The sequence below is a fragment of the Labrus mixtus genome, chromosome 12 (genome assembly GCF_963584025.1).
Source record: "Labrus mixtus chromosome 12, fLabMix1.1, whole genome shotgun sequence".
Lineage (NCBI taxonomy): Eukaryota > Metazoa > Chordata > Actinopteri > Labriformes > Labridae > Labrus > Labrus mixtus.
In genome coordinates this window covers 20630315-20653041 of record NC_083623.1, presented here as the reverse complement: position 1 = coordinate 20653041, position 22727 = coordinate 20630315, and the positions used below count along the sequence as shown (strand labels likewise).

General features: G+C 41.3%; 1 protein-coding gene across 1 annotated transcript in view; it reads right to left on the bottom strand.

Annotated features, from left to right (window-relative positions):
• Positions 1–18338, bottom strand: part of LOC132985245 (neurexin-3b-like) — a 308979-nt gene extending 290641 nt beyond the window's left edge. Inside the window, exons 1-4 of the mRNA XM_061052531.1 lie at positions 17223–18338; positions 12228–12245; positions 11827–11853; positions 10196–10207 (exon numbers count right to left, since the gene is read on the bottom strand). Coding sequence (XP_060908514.1) covers positions 10196–10207; positions 11827–11853; positions 12228–12245; positions 17223–17919 — 754 coding nt within the window. The 5' untranslated portion in view covers positions 17920–18338. The remainder of the gene's footprint in view (positions 1–10195; positions 10208–11826; positions 11854–12227; positions 12246–17222) is intronic.
• Between the last annotated feature and the right edge of the window lie 4389 nt (positions 18339–22727).

Genomic DNA, 22727 nt, shown 5'->3' with positions numbered 1-22727 from the left:
TGGTTATTCCAGGATAAAAAGCCATGTAGTAATATGAAAGCTTTTTGAATATTTATATCCTTCAAATGGAGTGCCATGAAAGCTTTTCACTCCTCACCTCACAAAAGTATGCCCTTGGTTGATGGTTGAAGAATGGCTCTTTCTTTTCACCTTTTAACATCACTAACTTACTTTGTACCTGTAATGTTAATGGTAGTCATGGATATTTCTCCCATTATCTCGGGTTCTTTTACTTTTTAATAAGTACTGACTGCCTTCATCAAAGTTCACAGGTCAACATTTCACCAGCTTACATGAAATGCTTTTCGAACTGAGGCAGCAAGCTTTTTGTAGTCATCGATGTCAGAATGTTCGAGCAGACGTGCTGTGAGAGCACCGCACTTCAACGCGGATAAACACTCGCACAGACACGTGTAGAAAGGACTTCCAAGTCGGAGTAAAAAGAAGCCGTTCTGTCAGGCAAGAGTGCTGCCAAGCAATGGTAGACGAGAAGGCTGAGGAGGTAAGTCTGTCTTTGATGGGAAATAAAAAGGAGTAATGAGTAATGAGTAAACACACAACTCTAGTTGTCACTATGGAGATAAATTACTTTTTATGAGACTTTAAAGGAAGTTTAGAAAATCTAAAATGTCATCATGTCAGCGATCTGTTTTCAACAGATTGTAGTTATTGTGCAAGGCTTTTTTTTTTTTTTTTAGGATTCTGCTGTTTTTGGTCTCAAATATGCCATAGTTTCAAGTGAGATCAAGTAAGGTGAAAACAAAAATAAAATGGTTTCCAAACCAGGGTCCAATTAATACACCATGGTTCAATATTCAGTAGAGTTAACCAACACAATATTGACTGGCTAGTCACACTTACAAACTCTGATAAAGCTCTTATGATCGTGAAAAGTGACTTTTACTATATTGTGGTGATAACTGCTTTTGTTCACCATACTGCAGTCATTATCTTAATATGTGTAAATAGACAACTAAATATGAATTCAGATAGAAAGACACACCTCTGTAGGAGAGGTTTGAAGCAGGCTTTGTTTGTGTGCAGGAAAACTGCCCAAGTTTGGAGTAATAGAGGTAGAATGCATGGGTCATACTGTAATCATGTGTTGTTTGACAAGGACTTTGCTTTTATATATCTGTATAACCATATCTTTACCATGAAGGCAGATAACAGGTCATTGTGACTGTGTCCTCTCTCATTTATTTCCTGCATCTCAATTGCTAGTCAGCTTGTGAACAATGACTGGAGTAGGAAAGTATTTCACTGCAATGGAAGCCCAGAATTATTACTGTAAGTGTTGACTGGCTGAATCATCATTATCAGATAATAGCCAGTGTGTTTTGTTGTGATTGTATAGATTAAAATAAACCTTGATTACCTTTCAGACACACACAAACACACAAAATAATATACACACTGATATAAAAAAAAATCATAATAATCTGGAAGGTCATAAAAAATGTTGCAAAATCTGGCATCCCTGACTATTACAGATAAATACATGTTGGACAAAGATATCTAAATCCAAAAATCAAAAGGGCTTTTTCTGCTGAGCTTTACATGTGTTAGGTTGTCAAAATGTTAGAAGACATTGGTGTGTACCATGTTTTCCTTAAATCTGTTACATACTTTCTGAGATATCTGGCACACTACGAGACAAACAGACAAACAAGGAGACGGAACAGAACCTATAAAAAAATAACCATGTTGGCTGAGTTAACAAACATGAAAGAGAGGGCAAAACAGAGCGAGAGAGAGAGAGATGGAGGCTGTGTGCTCCAACTGTGGTTGCTGCATTTCTTACCATTCGGCTGCCATGTTTGTTTACTTTCTCCCTGGTGTGAACATCTATGCATGGCTGCAGCCATCACATCTACACATGTCACCCCTCTGCACAGGCACACAAACACTCTGCACAGGCGCACACGCTCCCAGATATTCCTAAGCCTTCCTGCGCTCATACTTAGACTCTCACAATACAGCCCTTCAAGCCACATCTTAACCCAGTTCTTTGCATAAATCCCACTCTTAAGGTCTTAGGATCTTCACAAACAAAACACAGCATTCCTCCGTTCTCTGCTTCTGTGTTCACTCGGTCTAGTAGTACTTCACATGTGATCCACTTCATGTCTTTGTAAAGTATTATCTTACATGTTATTTCAAGTGGGTGTATATTTTCTGACCTGAGTGTTAACATTATTCAACTGTCAGACTAAAATACTTATTGATACAGAAATGTTTCATCTTGCATCCGTCAGTTTGAAGATGGGACTCTTTGTTGTGTTAACAGATATCATTTGTGTTGATTTGTTTTCAGTGCACATTTTCTGTTTGGCGAGCAACAGAGCCAATAATAACGGTCTCAATATTTTCAACACAATCAAATAGTGTTTTGAGGAAGCAGCTAAACCACAAGCAATAACCTTAGGCAGCAACACGAAAAAAAAAAAAGAATGGACGAATATGTCAGTTACATATTCACATGTACTCCCTCTCCTCCTCTCTCTCTCTCCCTCCGTGTTGCGTAACCACTGACGCACTCGTGATCCGTGAAAAAGTAGGAATCAGTTTTGCTCGGTTGATCCCAGAGGTCAGCGTCACAGAGAGAGAGAGACAACAGAGGGAGAGAAGTAAAGAGAGCACAAGGCCATAAGAGAGGGAAAATGACATGAAGGAGGGAGAATAAATAAAAAAAAGCCAGGTTGGCTGCAGCGAGGTTGGTGTCGGCGTAACAATTTGAGTTCTGCAGCTGACAATGTTTTGTGAGCCTGTCATTGGGGGAATCAGAGATCCAGGAAATGGCCCGGGGGAAAGGGGACAAGAAAGAGAAGAAATAAACTTGACAGAGAATAATACAAACGAAATGAAAACAAAATGCTGAATAACAGAAGGGAACTAGAGTGAAAAAAAGAACCAAGGGAAATGACACAGGAAAGAGAGCGAACATAGATAGAAGCAGTGAAATTGGGGAAAACGTGTAAAGGAAATTAAAAACCACAATCAATACCTCCTCAGATTCAAGTAACAAATGTAATGAAACTGGCTCATTAGTAAAGCTTTCTCCCTGTTATCTCTACTTTTCAGGAATAATCCTGAAAATGGTTTCTCTCTGCACCTCGGTAACATTTGCACCCAATCAGCAGGCTTCACAGAAAATGGGCTCCAGGGGGGAGACCCATGTTTAGTGGATGAGGTCTGTAAATTTACAGCTCAAATTTTTATACTTCATGAGTATCAGCCGGTCGGTACTGAGATCAGTTTGACCATTGCCCTCAATTTTTGGCAACTTTGAAATGCGTCCCGAGGATTGTGGTGCAGTTTCAGGCTGAGTAATGAGCACAGGCTAAATTAAACCCAATTTCGGTGTGAGCGTCTGGCCGTTAAATAGCCGTTTATCAATGTGCGCCAAGGCCAATAAGAGCCAGCTGGGGCTCTGAATACAACGTCTGACACATGACAGGAAAACCCGTTTCCATTGACACCATGGCACCGCATGGATGGAAACAAACCCCAACCTCTGATGACACACTGTGGCTGTCCCATTTACATGCATTACAAAGGACAAGGAGGGACAAACTACCTCATTTTGTAACATACATCATGGGTCAGTAGGGTCTGGATCAAGTCTCTAGAGGGAAGAAGCTAGAATGTAATCCTTCCAACAACAATGCATTTAAGTTTGACTATGTAAAAGAAATATTTTGTTTGCTTATCCTAAGACTTTTTGAATTGCATTGTCTTTAGTCTATCAATCTTCCCTCAGATTGATAACTGGTGATAGATTCCACACTCATCATCGTGTCCTGTATGAGAAGGTCAGTTGGCCTTCTCTTGAAGAGAGGCGCAACAAGCATTGGTTTCTATATATTTTCAAGGCCCTTATGGGAAAACTTCCACCTTACATCAGAGACCTTTTAGAGGGGAATTTGGGCACCTACAGGACCAGTTTTACTGATTGGCTTTTTAAAGTCCTTGAGCTTTAACTGAACTCAGGAAATCTGCATTTTCGTTTGATGCAATTCATTCATGGAACGCCCTCCAGCAAACACTAAAGATTGAAGTTCTACCTTCTCTTGAAGAGTTTTTGATTTCTAGTCATTTTGTTTCAAATTGTAAGTGTTTTAATTGATCTCAGTTCGTTTTGTAATTGGTTATAAGTGTTTATTGTTGTTTTGCTTGTTTTAATATGCTTGTAATCTCAACGGCATTGGAAATTAGGGAAACCTCAATTTCCTTTCGATAACAAATAAAGGTTTGAAATGCATGAAGAGGTCTGAAAAGTGTTCCTAACTGCAGCTTAATTCTTTACAACTGACAGAAACTCAACCTTTCCTTTCTATCATATCTTACTGAATAGATTTAAACGTTTGCATAAACCCAACATGGAGGCCAAAATACGGTATGTCTGTCTGATTTGAGTTTTCTCAGCAATTGTAACCTGAAATGTGTTTATGAACTACAAACTATCCCGTGGTGTGTTTTGCAACGTATATTACTGTGGAACAATGATTAATGAAGGACCCTCAGCTTGTTAGCACATCATACATGCAAGGTGAATGCACATATGCTTTTTATTGTATGCACACCCACAGTGCAACTTTATCATTGATAGTTTGATCAGAGAGGTAATCTAGCCTCGATTAGCTAGCCTGAGTCAGAGATCATTAGCAGAGTTCTGCTAAGGCAACTTCTTTCCAATTTCACCTTCATTTGTCTTTTCTTTTAAGTCTTGTAGTGTTCATTTAAAGCCCAATTTGACCCAAGTCACTTGAGGCATTTTTCAAAATATGCGCAGCTTCCTTCTAGAGCATTTAACTTTTATTTATTTTTTGTGTGTTACTCCCAAAGGCCTGCAAACAGACTTTGATGTATAAAATTCCCTTTAGACAGAACTGTCAACCCATTCATTACACAAGCACCACTGAACACAATGAATCACCAAAAATCGATATCTGTTATATGTTGTGTTCTCTTCGAAAAAGTTCTTTCAAATCAAGCAACAGAACTCAAGTCAGCAAATGAGTCACCAAAGTGCATGACACACAAGCTGCAGTTGACTTGTGTCAAAACATGCGTCGCTGCATACTGTAAATGCATTGCTGAATGCCACAGGCCAATTTGAAGACATTAACACACATTGACTCTCCGCAGCCTTTAATCACATTTGCTCCCAAGATCGGCATTTGAAATAAGGTGGCACAAAAGGATCATATGTGATTCACTTGACACATACAAGTCATATATTCACTTTGTAAAATAACATACAAAACACTGCAGAATCCATCTTGTAGTAGAACAATATTTTTCTACTATTTATCTTTTGGGCTAAATAATATATGACCCATTGCTTTCGCTGAGAGTACAGTATATGTGTGGACTGTTGACTTAAATGCAGACAAGCACTGGAGACTCCTAAAAATTAATTGGGACAACTGTGGTTTAGTTCTGGCAAAGTCCAGTGGACTGACTAGAAAGCACTGGGGAGGATGGACAGAGCCGCACAATAATCCCATTGAAGCCTGACAGAATCAGTGGACGGGCAGTAAGCACCAGCAGAGCTCTCCCATCTTCAGCCTTGGTGTGATGAGAGACTCGTGATGCTCACAGTACACTTTGAACTGGAGGAACAGAAGGAAGAGTAAAGAGGAGGAGGAGAGAGAAAGTGAGAAAGGCTTACTAGAATACAGAAGCAGACAGAGATGAATAGTGTGAGACAAAGGCAGGGACGGAGACTGAGAGAGATGGAGTCAAAGTTAAAGGAGGGGTGACAGGCAGAGAGAGAAAATATATATATATATAGCAGACCAAGAGAGGGAGGGAGAGAAACAGAGAGGGTGTGACAGAGGCGGAAAGCAAGAATCGTGTCTGTGTGAACTTTGCAGCAGGACTTTGAGGGGATAATTAGGGAGAGTGACTCCAGAAGAGGAGAGTAAGTTCTCAGTCCTAAGCCTTCATGCAGGGGGATTAGACTCAGGCAGAACTCCTCACTCCATCCCTCCCTCCCACTCGTACTGCTCTCTGAAGTGGACTCATCCCAATTGCCAAGTTCTGTCCAAAGCAACTTTGGCAGTACTGTATCATCTTAAGTGCAGGGAGTGAGTGCAATTCCAGGAAACATCCTGCAATTGTCTCTTATAGCCTGCAGTAAAGTACAATATATTACTATGTAGTACATTTAATCATAATGCTCACACTTTGATGAAACCATGTCAACACGGTTTTAAATTAACTCTGGATTGCATTATTGTGAGGTGTAACCAATATTTCGTCTCTCCCCCATTGTGTGGGTGCATTCAAGCAAAATTCTCACTACATTGAGCTTTTGTCACGCACATAATAGATGATTCTGTACTCGGAGGAAAGCCATTAGGTAATGCTGGCAGCAAGAGCTGCAGGCTGAAGCGTTGAGCCCCATCTCTGACCTTGGGCTGAACAGTCATACACTGATGAACACCCTCCAGGTGTCCACTGAAAGTACATCATTGATTGGACATGAGGGAGAAAATAATGATGTCATGAGTCAGTGAGCGCAGTATGGACCATCATGATCTGGACAACTTGGTCAGAGTGTGTTTCATGATTTTTCTTTTTTGTCTCGTGTAAGCAGAAAATGTACTAAGCCGTCACTCTGGATCAGAGCTTTACTAGCAGGTCCTATCGATTAACTGAAGTGGTTGTTAGATTTAGAAAAAATAAATGTAGTATTAATAATAAATTGTGTTGTTTCTAAGTTAATTTTGAATATGCAAATACAAACCTCGAAAACACTTACTGTAGATCAAGGGAGCACTATGTTTTCAAGAAAAGAAACAGAGCATCTTGCCCCAACATGTTATTTCATGGTGTAAATACAGAAGCATCACATAACATCTGGAATCCCGTTGGCTCTAGCACATCACATCTGGAAGCTGCTCATGCAACAGCTGATGCATTCGACTGCTTTCACGGTTAGTGTATTACAGTAAATACAGTTATCCAATCCCAACATAATTAAGTAAACCAGTACACATAATAACCATGGCAATTAAATGTGATCACATCTCATTATCTGCATGACACATCCAGGTATGATCACATCAGTATCAGCCGTAAATTGGCTCTTTGATTGGTACTTATGCTCACTACATCCGTCAAATTTAGCATTATGAAATTGTTCAATTTGCAACCAGGTGAGGACAAATGTAATCCGAAATCCTGCTGAAACTCATTTTCAACTCATGAAATCCAAAATAAGAGATAATGGTTGGCCTTGGTGGAGCTTAACAAACTTTACACACCTGCAGGTATAATGCAGCATGTTGCTATCTAGAGCAATGCTGCTAAGTGGAGCACACTTCCTGGTCCACTGCCATGGCTTAGAAAAAGTTTCCTCAAACGTCAAAGCTATGCATCACAAATAGTCACATCTCTGAGCCAACAACATCTGGGCCTTTGCAGATATCAAAGGCCTAAAACTTCCTGGATAGATGGCTGGGGTTGCATGCGGCATAAATCCAGAGATGACAAGGTGCTCCATATTGCTCATCGGAAACATGTGACCTCGCCACACTGGCGCACTCCCCTGGCCCCTTCTTCTGCAGCATTCTCATCCTTATTCCTTCCAACGTTGTCTTTTGGCTTTCAGCCCCCTCCTCCACTCTCTCCGGTCGGTCCTCAAGGGTCTATGCTCCAGTCTGTTGTCCCCAGTGTCCCACTTACTGTGCCCTCTGACCGCTGTGCCATTTACAGTACATACTGCAGAGACGAGAATCTAATAGCAAAGAGACCTGCTGTAAGATACTGAGCATTCAACTCAACATACTCCTAAGATTCCTCAGTAAAACTTCATGTAACCTCATACTCAATATGCCATGATTAGCTATGTGTTTAAGAATCTTCGCCATTTATATCTCTCATGATTGTAAAGGGATATATTAGTCAGTACCAACTATTTCATTCTCTCAATAAAATCATTCCTGGCAGGGTCTCAAGAGTCTCCTCATGGATGACCCCAGTCCATCTGACTTTCATGTTCTTGGACAGGAAACCATAAGTCCCAGAGGAAACCCCGCCAGACACGACAAGGAAAGAATCCAACCTGGGTCCATCTTAATCTGTTATGCAACAGAGCAAACAACTGAACCGCTGCAGGACGCCTCACTACACACTGCTCAAGCTCTCGCTACCTAATTTGCAGTTGTTAAGCAAGCGTAAGGGAACTCTGTTTCTGGTTTCAGCCCATCCACATGGGGATAAAGAGCAGAGTCTGATATGGAGCCAATCGTTCTGATTCCTGAACACTACAGATTTTCCGATATAATTTTTGACTTCAAAGTACCATTCTGATACCTAGATCTGAGGATCAAGTCTGTTTTGTTATTAACTTCCCCTTTGACGATAGTACGATAAAAAATATATACAGGTTTTTATTATCATGATTATTGAACAGCCGTAGGTTAAACCAGTATAGATATAATGGATGGTCTAGTTGCTATCATTGGTGCATGGCCTGGCTAAAGTGAAGCAATCCTGACAAGCACGCTTAGCAACTAAAAGCAAGCTAAGCTAATATTGCTGCAGCTCAGCTTGCGGCCTCTGCTCGTGCCTTTTATCCACTATAGAGTGTCAGAAAGACTACTGTGTAACATAAAACTAGTTTTTACCGGATATATGAAACTAATATTGACAACATTTTTGATACACTGATACTTGTTAACACTTTTTTAAGGATACATTCTCTGTTAAATTAATGATGACAACATAGAAAAGTACGTTACGATTCAAACTGTGTGCAATAGTTTGCATGCAATTATTGGCAGAAACAAAAAAATACCTAATATTGGACTACCAAGGACTTCTTTTTTTGTTGCATGGTATCAAAACAGGTATCAATATCATTTGATTTTTACTCGTATCTTAACCAAGTTCAAAATTCTGTTATCGTTACAACCCTACAAGAAATTGTTTTATTTTTGTGTCTTAGCTGTCTATTATGATGTTAACTTTACGTTAAAAAAATAGAGCAATAAAATGTTAAGTCGCTCATAATTTAATATCTTTGATTAACATTACACACTCTCTAGCAAGACATGGTTTTAGTGGCAGAGTTAGTAAGTATCATTTCAGTGTAGATGAGTGTTTTGGAGGAGAAGAGACGAATGGATTTTCTAATTAATTATGGAATTGGGTGCATTTGTTTGATGGCGTACTCATTGATAACCAATGCTGCAGCATTAAAGGCTCAGACCGAGGCATTTAAACAACAGGTACCGGTACTAAAACACCTGAAGGTAAACCAGGAAACCCATCATCTAAATTCAGTCTAATGTCACAAAACACACAACCCTACTTTACTCAATATCAATAGATTTTTGAAAGATGTATAATCATAAGCGGGCATTAGCACTACATGCACCATAGTAGCTAGTTTCTTGTTGAAGCCACTTTTATAGTCAATCAAACTGATGTCGATCAACACAAGTTATCAAATTCACTGCTTTCCTCCATGCGGCTAACGGACTTAGAAGACACACACACACACACATACACACAGACAAGACATATGACCACACAGACAAGTACACAGTGTATCACATGGCTTTGTTAAATGAATAATGAGGATATTCTCTGCACGGATACAATATACAGAAGCCACGACTATGACCTCATTCAGATGAAGCCAAATGTCAGGTCACATTCACTAATCAAGTGCACACAGAGAGATGCCACGTCCAATTAAGCCCTTACACACAAACACAAACACACACTCTTGATGTAAACACAAAGGCATGTTCGCCTCATCTTCACGTAAACATTCAATTATTAATATTGTCTGTTTGCACTGAATAATCCATTACCCAGCTTACTCTCATCACGCTCATCATTTCATCTTAAACAGTGATAATCACATAGTCTCAAGAACTGGCACCGTATCTTTCTCCATCTCCGCTCATCTCTCTGTTCAATCACTCACCCTTCATGCAACAGTGAATGTGGGCGCTCGCTTGCTAGCGGCAGCATCCCGAGATTCTCACTGTCTCTCTCAGACCCACAGATGAGCATGTGCACACTTTTAATGAACACACATGATGAATGATTAACCAGTGGCAGCACAAGCGCTAGTTCAACACACACTCGAACGGCGGCAAAGGAAACACGCACACACAGCTCCTGCAGCGCAGATAAGAGTACAGTAGGGAAAAAAGGATTGCTGTACCTTTGTTTCTACCTACAGTTTTTGGAGAGGAGAAAGGGTCCGTAGAGATAAAAGAGGGAAGAGTGTCATCCCGCGCAGAGCACCAGAGAAAGACAGCAAAAAGTGGGGATAACTACAGTTAGTCTACAGAAAGCCTGAACACTGACAACTGACACTTCCATGCAAAATACTGACAATCATGCAAATGGTGTGAAGAAATGGGAGAGGCACAAACAAGCATCACATTCCCGACACTTCACAAATTAAGCACCTTTTCTTCTTCTTTTTTAATTGTATGGTGAGTTGCATTCCTACACTTAATTTGTTGTATGACCTCTTTGCACTTAGTCAAGTTGACCTCACTTTTTAGAGGAAGAAAAGGAAAGTCTTGAATGCAACATTGACGCAAAGATCTTTTGTGTGCGAAATTTCACTGTAATGAATGCTGCTGTGACCAAGCTGTAAGGATGACTGTTCCTTTTACCAAACCGTTGATACTCAAACATTAATAGCCAACTCATCGAGCCCCATGCCCCTATGTCACATTGGTTGTATCGTACATGGGCATCTTGACCTTTGCTGGTTGATGACAACCCTTAAAATTCTAAATTACCTGCAGTTTCTAGACTATGCTGCAATTGTGAATTGGGCTGACAATGCCATGCTATACGCCACAAAACAAACGAGCTAAATTTGCAGTTGTTTTGTTGAAAGTCATGATTGACTGCTGTTTTTAAGTTTCAGAATGAATTAGTGACCAAGGTATGGTGTGAGTCAGAAATAGAAGATTCTTGAAAATTGGCTGAAGTTTAATAATAGCTGAGGTCAGGTAACTAAAACATGTTTGCAGAGGAAAATATAATGCCTTTTGTTGCCAACGTGAAATGTAATTGCATCAGTAATTAGCTGCAGCCTTTATCTGCATAGTTGAGGTCTAACTCTATACACAACCCCGACCTTTACACCCTTCTATCTTTCCAAATCTACTTTCCCGGGCACTGGATGTAAATATGAAAACAATTTGATGCAATACTCGGCTCTGTCTTTCATGTATACCTTACCTAACATGACACTGTTTGCTTTTTATTTTCCTCTTTCCCCGTCTCTATCTCCAGTACCCCTCTCCCTCGTACTCTTACTCTAAGCTGTCTCCCCTAATTCCAATGATTTTCTTATCCTCCCTCCTGCTTCCCTGGATTTCGTCCTCCCCCCCCTCCAACCCCTCCCCTACGATGTCACTGCAGAGGTCGAGCTCGAACAGTGGAGTGTGTCACTACATGTTAGCTGTGGAACTGAGAACAGTATACAATTATGTAATACACAGAAACCTGGGTGAATCAAGGGTGAGGAGACACAGAGCCATGGAGAGGGAGAGCGCAAGAGAGAGAGAGAGAGAGAAGGGGGGGGGGGGGGTGAAGGTGAGATGAGAAACATGCCACGCCGCCATGTAGCCCTCCTCCCTCCCTTTTAGCATACACACACTCATACACAAAAAAACCCTCCCACTTCTCTGCAGATATACTGGAAGCATTGCAACACACAAATGCACACGGACAGGTAGTGAAGGCACGCAGCGTAACATCACGCCTCAAAACCAAGCCAGGCGAACAAGTACAAACAACAGAACTCTAGAAAGACAAAGAACAGAGTACCTTGCTCTGCCTTCAGGTGTGCGAGGCCTTGAAGAGAAAAAACCAGACATGGACAGAGAGAAAATGTAAGAAAACAACAGCACACCAATACATACACCATATAGTTGTATTGTTAATATGCATGCTTTGTATGGAAACAAAACATGGCTGTCACACTAAAAGCAAAGCTTTCCCAAATGCATTTAAAAGCTTTCTATAGTAGCAGGCAGATGACTAATAAAGAGAGCAATACAGACTGCGAATATAAAGTAGTTCTTCAGGTTGTTTAATCAATAAGTATATATTTTAAATCATACTACAGGATTCATCTTTCGTTTGACTTTACAACTTAATACAGTCTGCTTTTTTAAAGTTAACAGAGCAGTTTTAAACAACTGAAAGTAGCCCTTCTTAAAACTCACCTGGTGTTCTCTGGACTGCTGTGGAGGTGTAACAGAAAAGGAAAAAAGCAAAGAGAAGTCCAGCATTAGCATCACACTTCAGTTGAGTTTGCATGTGGAGCTAACATGCAAAACAGAGCACACTTCTAAGCATTGTTTCTTTCATGTAAGGGGCAAAGAGCTACCCCTTGACATGCCTGATCAAAATACCAGTCTAAATCCCTGTGGAGAGAAACACTTAACATTTCATCTGTCCCGCTTTTTGGAATCAGATTGACATTACACCTTTAAGAAAACAACTCTTTCACATTTCTGAATATCGTGACAATAACATAATATTCTGCATCTTGTATCACACAGAGTGCCTCACACACATTCAAAGAAGCATAAATCTATGAGGATTTATGGTGTTGTGAGGTTTGTGGATTTCCTGATGCTCCTTCTTAGACCCAGATCTTTCTCCTCCACCTTCCTTTTTGCCCTTTTAACCACCCACCCAACATTTTCTGCACACTGACCCAAATCCAATGCACCCCTTGTGGTTTCTCAGGGGAATGCTCACTGTGGGAATTCAAAGCGTGGCAAAAAAAAAAAAAGCCAGACATTAAGCTTCATCTCTTGTAAATTCTCACTAGGATCTCACCCGTGAACGACACCTTCAGGGTTTCAAGAAATGCCACTCTGATTTAGGGCATATGAAAGATCCCTCGGTGAATCCAGTCTCAGTAAATCTGTGGATAGGTGCTGAGCTTTTATGCAACATCATACATCTTCAATTAATATGGAAAGATTCCTGTAATCAAAGCCCCTCGAGAGCATCAAGGACTGACAAGAGGAAATTAAACATATCTTAATTAAGACGGACCACATTAGACATTTGAAGTGTGGGCTCGAATACACAATATCTGATGTAAATTTGACTCAGTACTGTGCCTTGATCTCTGCTCAGGCTGCACAGAAGCCTGGCCTGTTTCCCACCACTGGATATAGCCGAGGATTTTCATGCTTTATTTTCCTCTCTGGCAGCATTAAGTCCTTGTATAATTTCACAAACTCAGCCGAGGACATAAATATCATTTGAGAGGAGGCGCAGAGGGAAAAAAAATCTGTAGAAGGAGCTGGTGAAGGCAAGGTGAATGTTTTTTTCCCCCCTTTTTTTTAGGGAGTAAAATGGCTGCTACTTCTCCTCCCGCACAAGAAGGGTGACATTGGAAGAGGAAAGGGAAGGACGAGGGGGTGGGGGGGAGGGAGATACTGGCCAGCTGATGGACAGCTCCAGCTCTCAAGAACTGCATGGGACTTAAAGACCCTTGATTGGGCGGGCACACACGTTTTTTTTTACGCTTGCGCTCAATAAGCGTGCATATACTCGGTGTGCGTGTTAAACGCTCAGTTTCCCATGTAGATAAAACCCTTTCTCTTGATACGACAGCACCCGGAACAAGCCAATGTGCTGCGAAGGACATGTGGTCCGAGTGTAATCCTCTGCTCTATTTTACCAGCAGCTTCACCACTCAAATCCAAACATAATTTTCAGCTCGGGCACTAGACACAAATGCCCTCTGCACTGGAATCAGGCGCGTCCCCTGCACCATTTTTTTCTTTTTTTTCCCCATGACCTAGTTTTTATAGTAAGATTATTGTAACTGTCATTTTTTTCCATGTCTGTTTATTAATCCCCAAAGCTAAGCCTGAAGGCACCATTTTAGCACTTGCTTAACAGTTTGCTTGCCCCAGCCTTCAATTACTAGCCTTCCATCAAAGCAGTGTATATTATATAGGCAAAAAAAAAAGCTCTAAACTCCTTAAATTCAAATGCATAACGTTTGTATGCAACAGAGGAAAAGGGAAATTGTTTTATATATTCAGTCACCAATCCAGTGTAATGCTTAATAACCTTGACCTTATGCATATCACATAGTAACTGCAAAACTCAGAGGTATTCAAGGGACTTAATGTCACCCCCATTAATTTAATTGAACTGAACGAGGGACAGTATCCAGATCATTACCATAAAAGATATTGCTATTTGCACAGCTAATAACAGGAGCAGAGTCATGTTGATCTTAAAGATGATTCAACAGAAGGAAGTAAAGAGTTATATGCCCCGCACACGACAGCAGAACAGCCTGCCAAAGTTGACTCGTGTGAAGAGCGAGTAGTGAGAGGTGTCTAATTTCAGCTCATTGCCCTGACACAGTTAGTCACTGATACATCCACATGGAGGAGGGACTGAACATGTGTTTTATGGCCAACTGTTTACGGTGCTAAGCTGCTAGCTGAGCTGAACAGTTGGGGAAAATCCACAGGAGCTCAGAGACACGACGACAGTACAGTCTCATGCTTATCGCTGTGGTGACACGATGATGTTTCAGCACAAAGCTAACCCAGCTGTCCCATGCTGTGAAAAATGCACACCAAAAGTGGGAAAACAGTGTGGGAATATTGGGAAGTTATTTCGCAATGGAAAGGCATTACCCTTCTCCTCTGTTGCATTTTTTCTCCATTTCTCATCTCACATGTTAATTCTGCCCACTTCTCATATTTCGCTTCTAGGCCAGTGGGCTAGCAGGCTACCATTAGGAATACGGCTGGCAAAATGCTTCCGAGGCCCAGTCCACTCAGTCAGTCAGCCATCTGCCCATTTTAACGAGCAGCTCCGGGGCCTCGATGCTCCATGTGTCTGTCTGTGTGTTTGTGTGCAGGCCTGTTAAATGCAAATGTGTCTGAGTGCGTCGATGCCAGGCCCGGCCTGCGCAGCCTGATAATGTTACGTATAAATATTCACAGGTTTGACAGATTGCTTTCATTGCTCGTTAATGTAGAGCATAATCAACAGTATGCAGATAAAGACAGGTGTGCTAAGCAGTTGTTCACCTCTAACTGCAACCGAATGGCAAAGTTTGACGGCTCTGAAACATCAGGCGCTTTAGGGTCGCTTGAACAACAAGTACTATGACACTTGTAGACATGTGGACATTATAATAAAAAAAATCTTTTGCTAGTTTTCCGATAGACTATCTAATTGACGGTGGTGTTTGTGCAGGCATTTTCCAGGCAAATTAGCCATCTCTGTTCTCATTATCCTCCTAATTATGGCTTCCTGTCTCAGTGGCATAATCAACAATCAGCCACATCAGTTAATGGGAAGGCAGGAAAGAGCAGCAGTCACATCAGCTGGGAGCTACCCTTCATGCCTTGCGCTTTTATTGCCTGAAAACGGGAGAGGTTAGAGAATAGGTGTGCAAAAAGATGTGTGCGTTTGTGTGAGGAAGACAGACGTGGAGTTGCAGTAAGCAGCGGTTGGTTCTTGTCCTACAGCTGACCTCCTGGGACAAATTGGGAAACAAGAGGCCTGTGGTGGATGCACTCATCACACTTGCTCTGCCCTGGGGCTCAGCCATGACCATCTCTTTCCACATCAAAGCTTTTTGGTTGGGTCACAAGCACACTCTTAAAATTTGGGTTGTTTTAACACAGGGATGTCAGAGTTCCCCACCCAGCTCAGGATGCTTTTAAACAAATGGACTACCTCTTCGTTCTCCTCCTCCTCCTTCTACATAGACTGTTCGACAGAGGCAATGAGCAAATAGGCTGAAGCAAAAAAGGGGGCAAGTCCAGTCCGTCCGCTTGACTGCTCTGCAACCAGCACATCGCGTGCTATCCGCAGCAATGCCACAGGCTAGTGCTTGGGATTTAAGCTCCAAACAGCTTCATTTGAGCAGCAAACGATAGGACATGTTATGAAACCGAACACAGCAAGACCGCTGCACAAAAATCTGCAAATGCTTATTCCAAATGCATGCTAATATGGTGACAAACTATAACGTCTTAACTGTATTAGACGTGGTTTTAAAATAGCTTGCAAACAAAGCATTCAGAGAGCGTGAGCATTCCCCTGGTTTTCAGCAAAATAAAGTCATCCCTAAATCATGTCAGAGTGATTTAGACAGGCAGGAAGTGGGTCAACGGTGGAGGAAATTTGACATGGGTCTATTCACACAGTTATCTTTTACAGTCCATACACATGAAGAAAAGAGTGTGAGATTAGAGTGAATTGTGTATTCTCTGGATTATTGAATTTCTTTTATGACATTGAAGATGCAGAATCAAAGAAGAAGGAAATTGTGTTATTCTTGGTATCAGCTTCATTCTCAAGGCCATCGAAGTGGTTTGCTTTGAAATGTGTAGGTTTTAACATTAGGACGCCATCAACTAGCAGAAGCCATACCAAAAAATAAAAATAGTTCAGCATACAAGGACAAATAACATTTTATAGTAATTCCTTAAGACGGAGGAAAGGACCAGAAGCTATTTATAAAGGTGACTCTGGCATTATATCACTGTCTCAGGGCTGTTTGATAGCAAACATACGTGTTAGCTGAAAAGGTCTTAGTATGTATGCCTACACCTCTAAAGGTGTGGAGATAGAAAAGGATAGAAAGTTGTCAAAGTGCTGCATCTCATTACACTCCCCCCAGAAAAAAACAGATGACCTTGGCATAGAAGCAGAGGAAAAATAGATGAAGTTGTTTCTCATCCAAACACTGTGTGTACCTTCAGGTCCCTGCACCATCTTGCAGGAGCTGAATACATTTACCGGAGAAAAGAGAACTGAGTGTTGTAATTTTAGTCATATCAGCTAATGCTGCATCCACCGCTTCCTCATCAAAAGTATTAACTGTGAAGGAAGAGGAAACGCTGAGCACATCAACTCCAATTCAACCCCCACATGAAATATGAAGACTTTCTACAAGAAGCTGTAAGGCAACAACATTGAAAGAAATATTCTGATTTAATGGAGATAAGCTACTCACCATGGGGTAACATAAACATTACATATAAATGATGCAAAAAGCAAATACTAGAGGGATCACAATTTTTACTGTGTACCTGGAAGCAGAAGAGCAACTGTAAAGACATCAATTAGTATGGTATACCCTCATATTTTTTTCACAAACGATTTTAATCAATAATTGGCGCTTGATACTGAAAGCTCTTGGGCCGCTGTCTTACCTTCAGTGCAGTATCGACCTACGTATCCAGTTCTGGAGCAGTCGCAGTAGCTTTCTCCATCTGCCAGCGAGCAGATCCCGCCATTCTCACAGGGGTTCTCTGTGCAAAGGCCCATCATTTCCAAGCGCACTTTCTGACTATTGATGAGCGTAGGTAGCTTACTTCCATAACTGAGGTCTGTGATAATTCCCTTGAATGGTGGCAGCTCACGGACAGTGGGAAGGGTGATGGCTGATGTGCGAATGTCCCCTGGGAGTCCTCCAAGGAAGAGGTCACTAACGATCTTCATGAACCGCCGCTGGGGCCGCACTTCCTCAGTTTTTGTCTGACCATCCACCACCAAGCCAGTCCTCAAATTGTGCCTGTTGATGGCTGCAAAGTGCCAACGGCTGTCGTTGACAATTTTGTCAGAGGTGATGGTGGTCTCGGCGCAGTCGATGCTGATGTGAAGCTGAAGCTTACCCTTGGTTACAGTCAGAAGAAGAAAGTCGCAATATCCGCCGTCGTCGAAGTAGAGCAGTAGGCCTTCGGATTCTGAAGTCTTGAACTGAAATGTCAGGTCACTTCTGGAGCTGGCATCCCAGCGCAGGTAGCGAGCCCACTGACCTTCAGAGCCAGTAAACTCCAGGCCTACGCTCAGGCCCAGCATGGTGCTAAGCAGCAAGAGGAAATGCCCAGGTATGCTGTTGGGATTCATTGTAGAGAATAGCAGGTGCACCAGAGGAGGGTAAGAAAGGGGAATCCTCAGAGTGATAATTACATCTGATGTCTGAATTTATCGGCTGAATGTTATATTCCACATAGATAATTATACAGTCAAGTGGAGAATGCAATATCCATTTTTTTTATTTGTGAAGCAGATCTAATGTTGATAGTGGATAAAATTGAATCTCCTTAGCCAAGGCTATGCAGAGATATATGGAAAATATCCAATTTCCACACAAAATGGACTGATAAAGGTGCAAATATGATGGTGCTCCTTTCTGTGTTTTGTCAGTGATTCAGAGCTGCATCTTTGGATTTTTCCTTGAGGCGACTTCCTGGATTGAAGCGGATAACCTTCATCGTTGGTCCAGTTCCCTGCCCCATGGTTAAATCTCCAACTTCGGCAACACCTATGACAGAACTGAAAAGAAGAAGGACAAACATCACATTAAGCAAGAACTCATGTATTCCTATTCAATTTGGATTACACAGGAGTTGCAGTGTTGTTGTCCACTTATAATTGAACCATAAACCTGTGAGACAAAAATAAATGCATACATTATATGTAACAATTATATCCAATTAATAAACTCTGCAACAAGTACATTAGTTCTGAAAGCTGTGTCATTTTAATTGACACTGTGTGAAAGAGGCCTTGATTTCAACTCTGAGATCATTTTAGGCAGTATTTATAAGGTTTATGCAGTTATATCACCATACATTTGTGTGGAAAGGTCAGGTCAAATGTTTTTTTTTAAAAGATAAAGAATACAGTACATGAGCCAATGATTTAAGATCACGCTGAAAGAGGATATTGAGAGTGCCACTGAATGCAGATTTAACCCTCCATGTGGCCATTAAATCCAACTAAATAACACTATTATCATCTATTAAAGGTTTTAAGAGCATTCACTTAGGGTGCCATATCTCCCAATTGCCTATTTTATTTGAAGATGATCAACTCAAAGAATTGATCTTGTTTTTAATGCCTGAATTTAACAATTGTATTTCCATATATTGGTTTGCATAATAAAAAAGGTTGTGACAAAAAAACTTTAGTTAACTAAAGAGTCTGCTTTTGCTGATTGTGTGATGAGTCAAAATCCATAGAGGTGAGCCACAACATGTGTTAAGCCTCAAACGTTACCATGCTATCTGCCTGGGCCTGCTGGGATCCTGATAAATATGACTAATTATCCACTGCCACTCTCTTACTCATTTGCATGTCTTTGGGGGATTACAATCATAAACAGCTATTCAGAAGGATGGAAGGACTTCATCTTCGAATCCTGCCGTTATTAACATTTTCTTCCAGTGAATACATATTCAAATCTTTTAACAACACTGAAACCTGGATGACACTGCAATGGAATATTAACTAGTGCAATAATAGCCCTTGTTTGCTACTCCTGTACTCATTGAGTTCTGTTTAAATTTGCTCAGCAGGGCTAGAAATGATTCACATGGAGAAACCTTATATGTGTGTGTACTCTTCCAGCCCTTTGCCCTTGCGATTGTTTTGGCAGTGGGCTGCCCACCAGACAAATGCATTGTCCAATCATGACAGAAGCACAGAACCATGCAACACAATAGGGCCTTTAACCACCTGCCCTGAATAGTTAATCTTGCTGCAGCAGGCGAGCTATTGAATTCAAGTAACTGATACCTATGCTAATGCACTGTGTGCACGCATGTGTGTCCCTGTGCAGGTGTGTGCATGTGTATGTCTCTCTGACAGCGCTGGGTTGCCTAGCTGGATCATTGTCTTTGCCTTAAAAGTGACTCGGTGAGACAGCACAGAGGTTAAAAGGTTCTGTGTGGTGAAAATAACCCTGAACACAGCTGTGTCAATCCAACTAACTGATTGTAGAGATGTGCTGTGTGCTCTGTGTGTCGATTGAATAAGCCAAGCTCGATACAGCAATGAAACCTGAGATGCCAGAGTCCTATTAAAATTGGCCCTGGCTTCTATTCAATTAACACAACTTATTGTGTGTATTGCCTAACTGAGGCATCAGGTGTCCCTCTGAGACATTGATATGTCAGGGGATGCTAACAATGCTAGCATGTTAACTCACTTATCTCAGTTAACTAAAGAAATAATGGCTCAAGAAATTTTTTTTTTTTTTTTTACGTCACTAGCCTTTAACCCGATTTCATTTTAAAATAATGTTCAGAGATAGTTCATGTTCAATTACTTACATACTAACACATGAAACCCTTGTCAAATGTCGACATATCGTTAAAATAGTAAAGTAAAGGTTCACACAACATATTACTGACACTTAGCTAACCACACGCCTCGTAACTTCTGAATATGTCCTTATCCTCTCACTGAAGGGCAAGAACGTTTATTAAAACGCGAATTTTGGCCACTTTTGAAAAAGAAGTTAGAAACATGTCGAATTTGCTTAAAATTTGCCTTTTCTCCATTAACAAAACTTGGAAATGCTAAACATTACAGTGTGTGTAGGCCTACCTTGCCATCGTCATGGACCCTACACAGTTACGTTAACTAGCTCTTGTTCATGATAGAGACAGAAGTATGCAGGAATAAACACATATTTTCCGGGATACATACACGTTGAATTATTAAATGGAAACGGATATGAGATGACCCGTGCGGGATACCGTCAGTGGCTATAAATGATGCATTGATGCATCCAGCTTCGGAGCTGCAGATTTATTGACATGTTTTGTAATATAGACTACCTCTCCATCACACACTGGAGACCCCTCCATCCCCCGCTGTGCTCCCTGTCCATCACAAGCTGTAGCCTACAGGAACGATTTAATCCCACATCAGTCACAGCAGACAACAGGGTGCTACACCACGAGTGTTTCCGGACCTGCTAGTCTATCGCTGGTTGGACAAAGTGAGGTCCAGGGACCACCAGAGGGCCTTAAGGGAGATACCAGGCGGTCACCAACAACAAAAAAAGTGAACTAGGCTAATTGTGAGGAAATGCCTTTAGACGCAGTGTCAACCTCTACATCGTCTGATCAAACAAAACCAAATCAGAGGGCTCCTTCATTTATTGGTCTGTCCTCAGAGATTCAGAACACAATAGGGAAAACGCAGACCTTTATTAGATTGATATGACATGAAAAACCTGTTCTTTCTGTCCATCACCCAAAGAACATGTGTGCAAAACTCGGAAGTTTGTATTCAAGAATATAGTAGGATAATTTAACTTTATCTGATATCTATAGACAATAAAATCAATCTGAAGAAAACAATAGTTACTTCTATGTACACTCATTATTATCTAGACTATTTTTTTAATAAAGGTGACTGTCATTAATAAGGATATAGGACATAATGACAATGTTCGCGATATAAATGAAATGTTTAGTCTCTATCTAAATCCTCATTGGATTTCTCCATCCCACACAGACAAGCTCGCACAACATGAGAGCCACAATCATTGCGTTTTATCGACCCCACTGGTAATTCTGATCAGTAGCTAGAATATTTGAGTCCAACTGATAGTAAAGCCGTCTGGAAACCCGAGTCGCAGCAGTCCTGCTCCGATGAATTAAACAGCGGGCAGCAACATTTTCCAGCAGCGCTCCAGCTTTCCCTCTGCTCCTCGCACGGTGGCAGTCTGACTGTTGCTCAAGGGTTTACGAGCCCTTGCTTTGAAAATTACGAAGCGAAATTTGAACCACGAGTCGGGTTTATATTTGTGGGAAATCATGTACAAGTCGTAAGAAGTTCTGGCAGTTTCGGCTGTTGTGAATAAAACATAATAAACGGAGCTATCCATTCTGTGACGCGCGATTCGGCGGGCTGAAACTTTCCCTCTCATCGCCCTTTACTCAGTCACCGCAAACATATTTGTCACAGATTCTACACTGACAAATAAACGCGGTCTCTTGAGACGTGGTGTGTACTCGAATCGCCCGCAAATCTGTGGTTAAATTGCGGGCGAGAGCTTTCAAACTCATCATCCAAACCATCCCATTGCGCTTAAATCCCCTCCTCAGACCAAAGTCACCAATTCCACGTTAAATTATCAGGAAAGAGACTCGTGCAGACAATTTCAGATTCCTGAAGTATAAATACCTCCACAAAACCCCTTTTTGCACGAGGGAGGTGTTAATTAAATGAATAACCCAGTTTAAATGTGCTCTTACCTTTCCGTGCAGAGAGACGAATCCGGACGGGTAAAGTCTGTGTACAAATATAAATTAGAATAATCCAGAGCAAAAATCCACCCAGAAAGCGTAGTATCTTTACTTATTGTCAGCCCGGGGTGGTGAGATGCTCATGCTGGTGATGAGGAGGTTATTATAAGTGAAGCGCGGTGGAGGAAACGCAGCGGTCCTCCTCTCCTCGGCTCAGTGAACGCGCATCTCTCAGCTCGGCTCACTCAGCGCAACTGATGATGGGCCCTTGGATTTCTCCCACACTGACGCTCTGACCCGCCTTCTACACAGTATTACTCTGCACAGCAAGGGAGGGGAAATCAAATTGGAAACGAAGTAAAGAAATTACCCAGTTAACAATGAAAACGCTTGGAGATGTTTCATAGGTAGTTTGCAGCTTGTGCTATGGAATTAGAGAAATGTCAGGACACAGGACGCATGGTGCACATTGTATGACAGTGACTATACAATTCATTTTCAAACTAAATAACCATAAATATGCCTGTCCTAAGATATTTGTATTGTAGTTTGTCTGCTGCGTGGCTAGATCTGCAATTTAGGGGTAACCAGGTTTCAAAGGCTTTGCTCATTAAGTAACCAGCCGCCCCCGAGTGACTCAAATCATATGCATCGTAAAAACATGTCTTG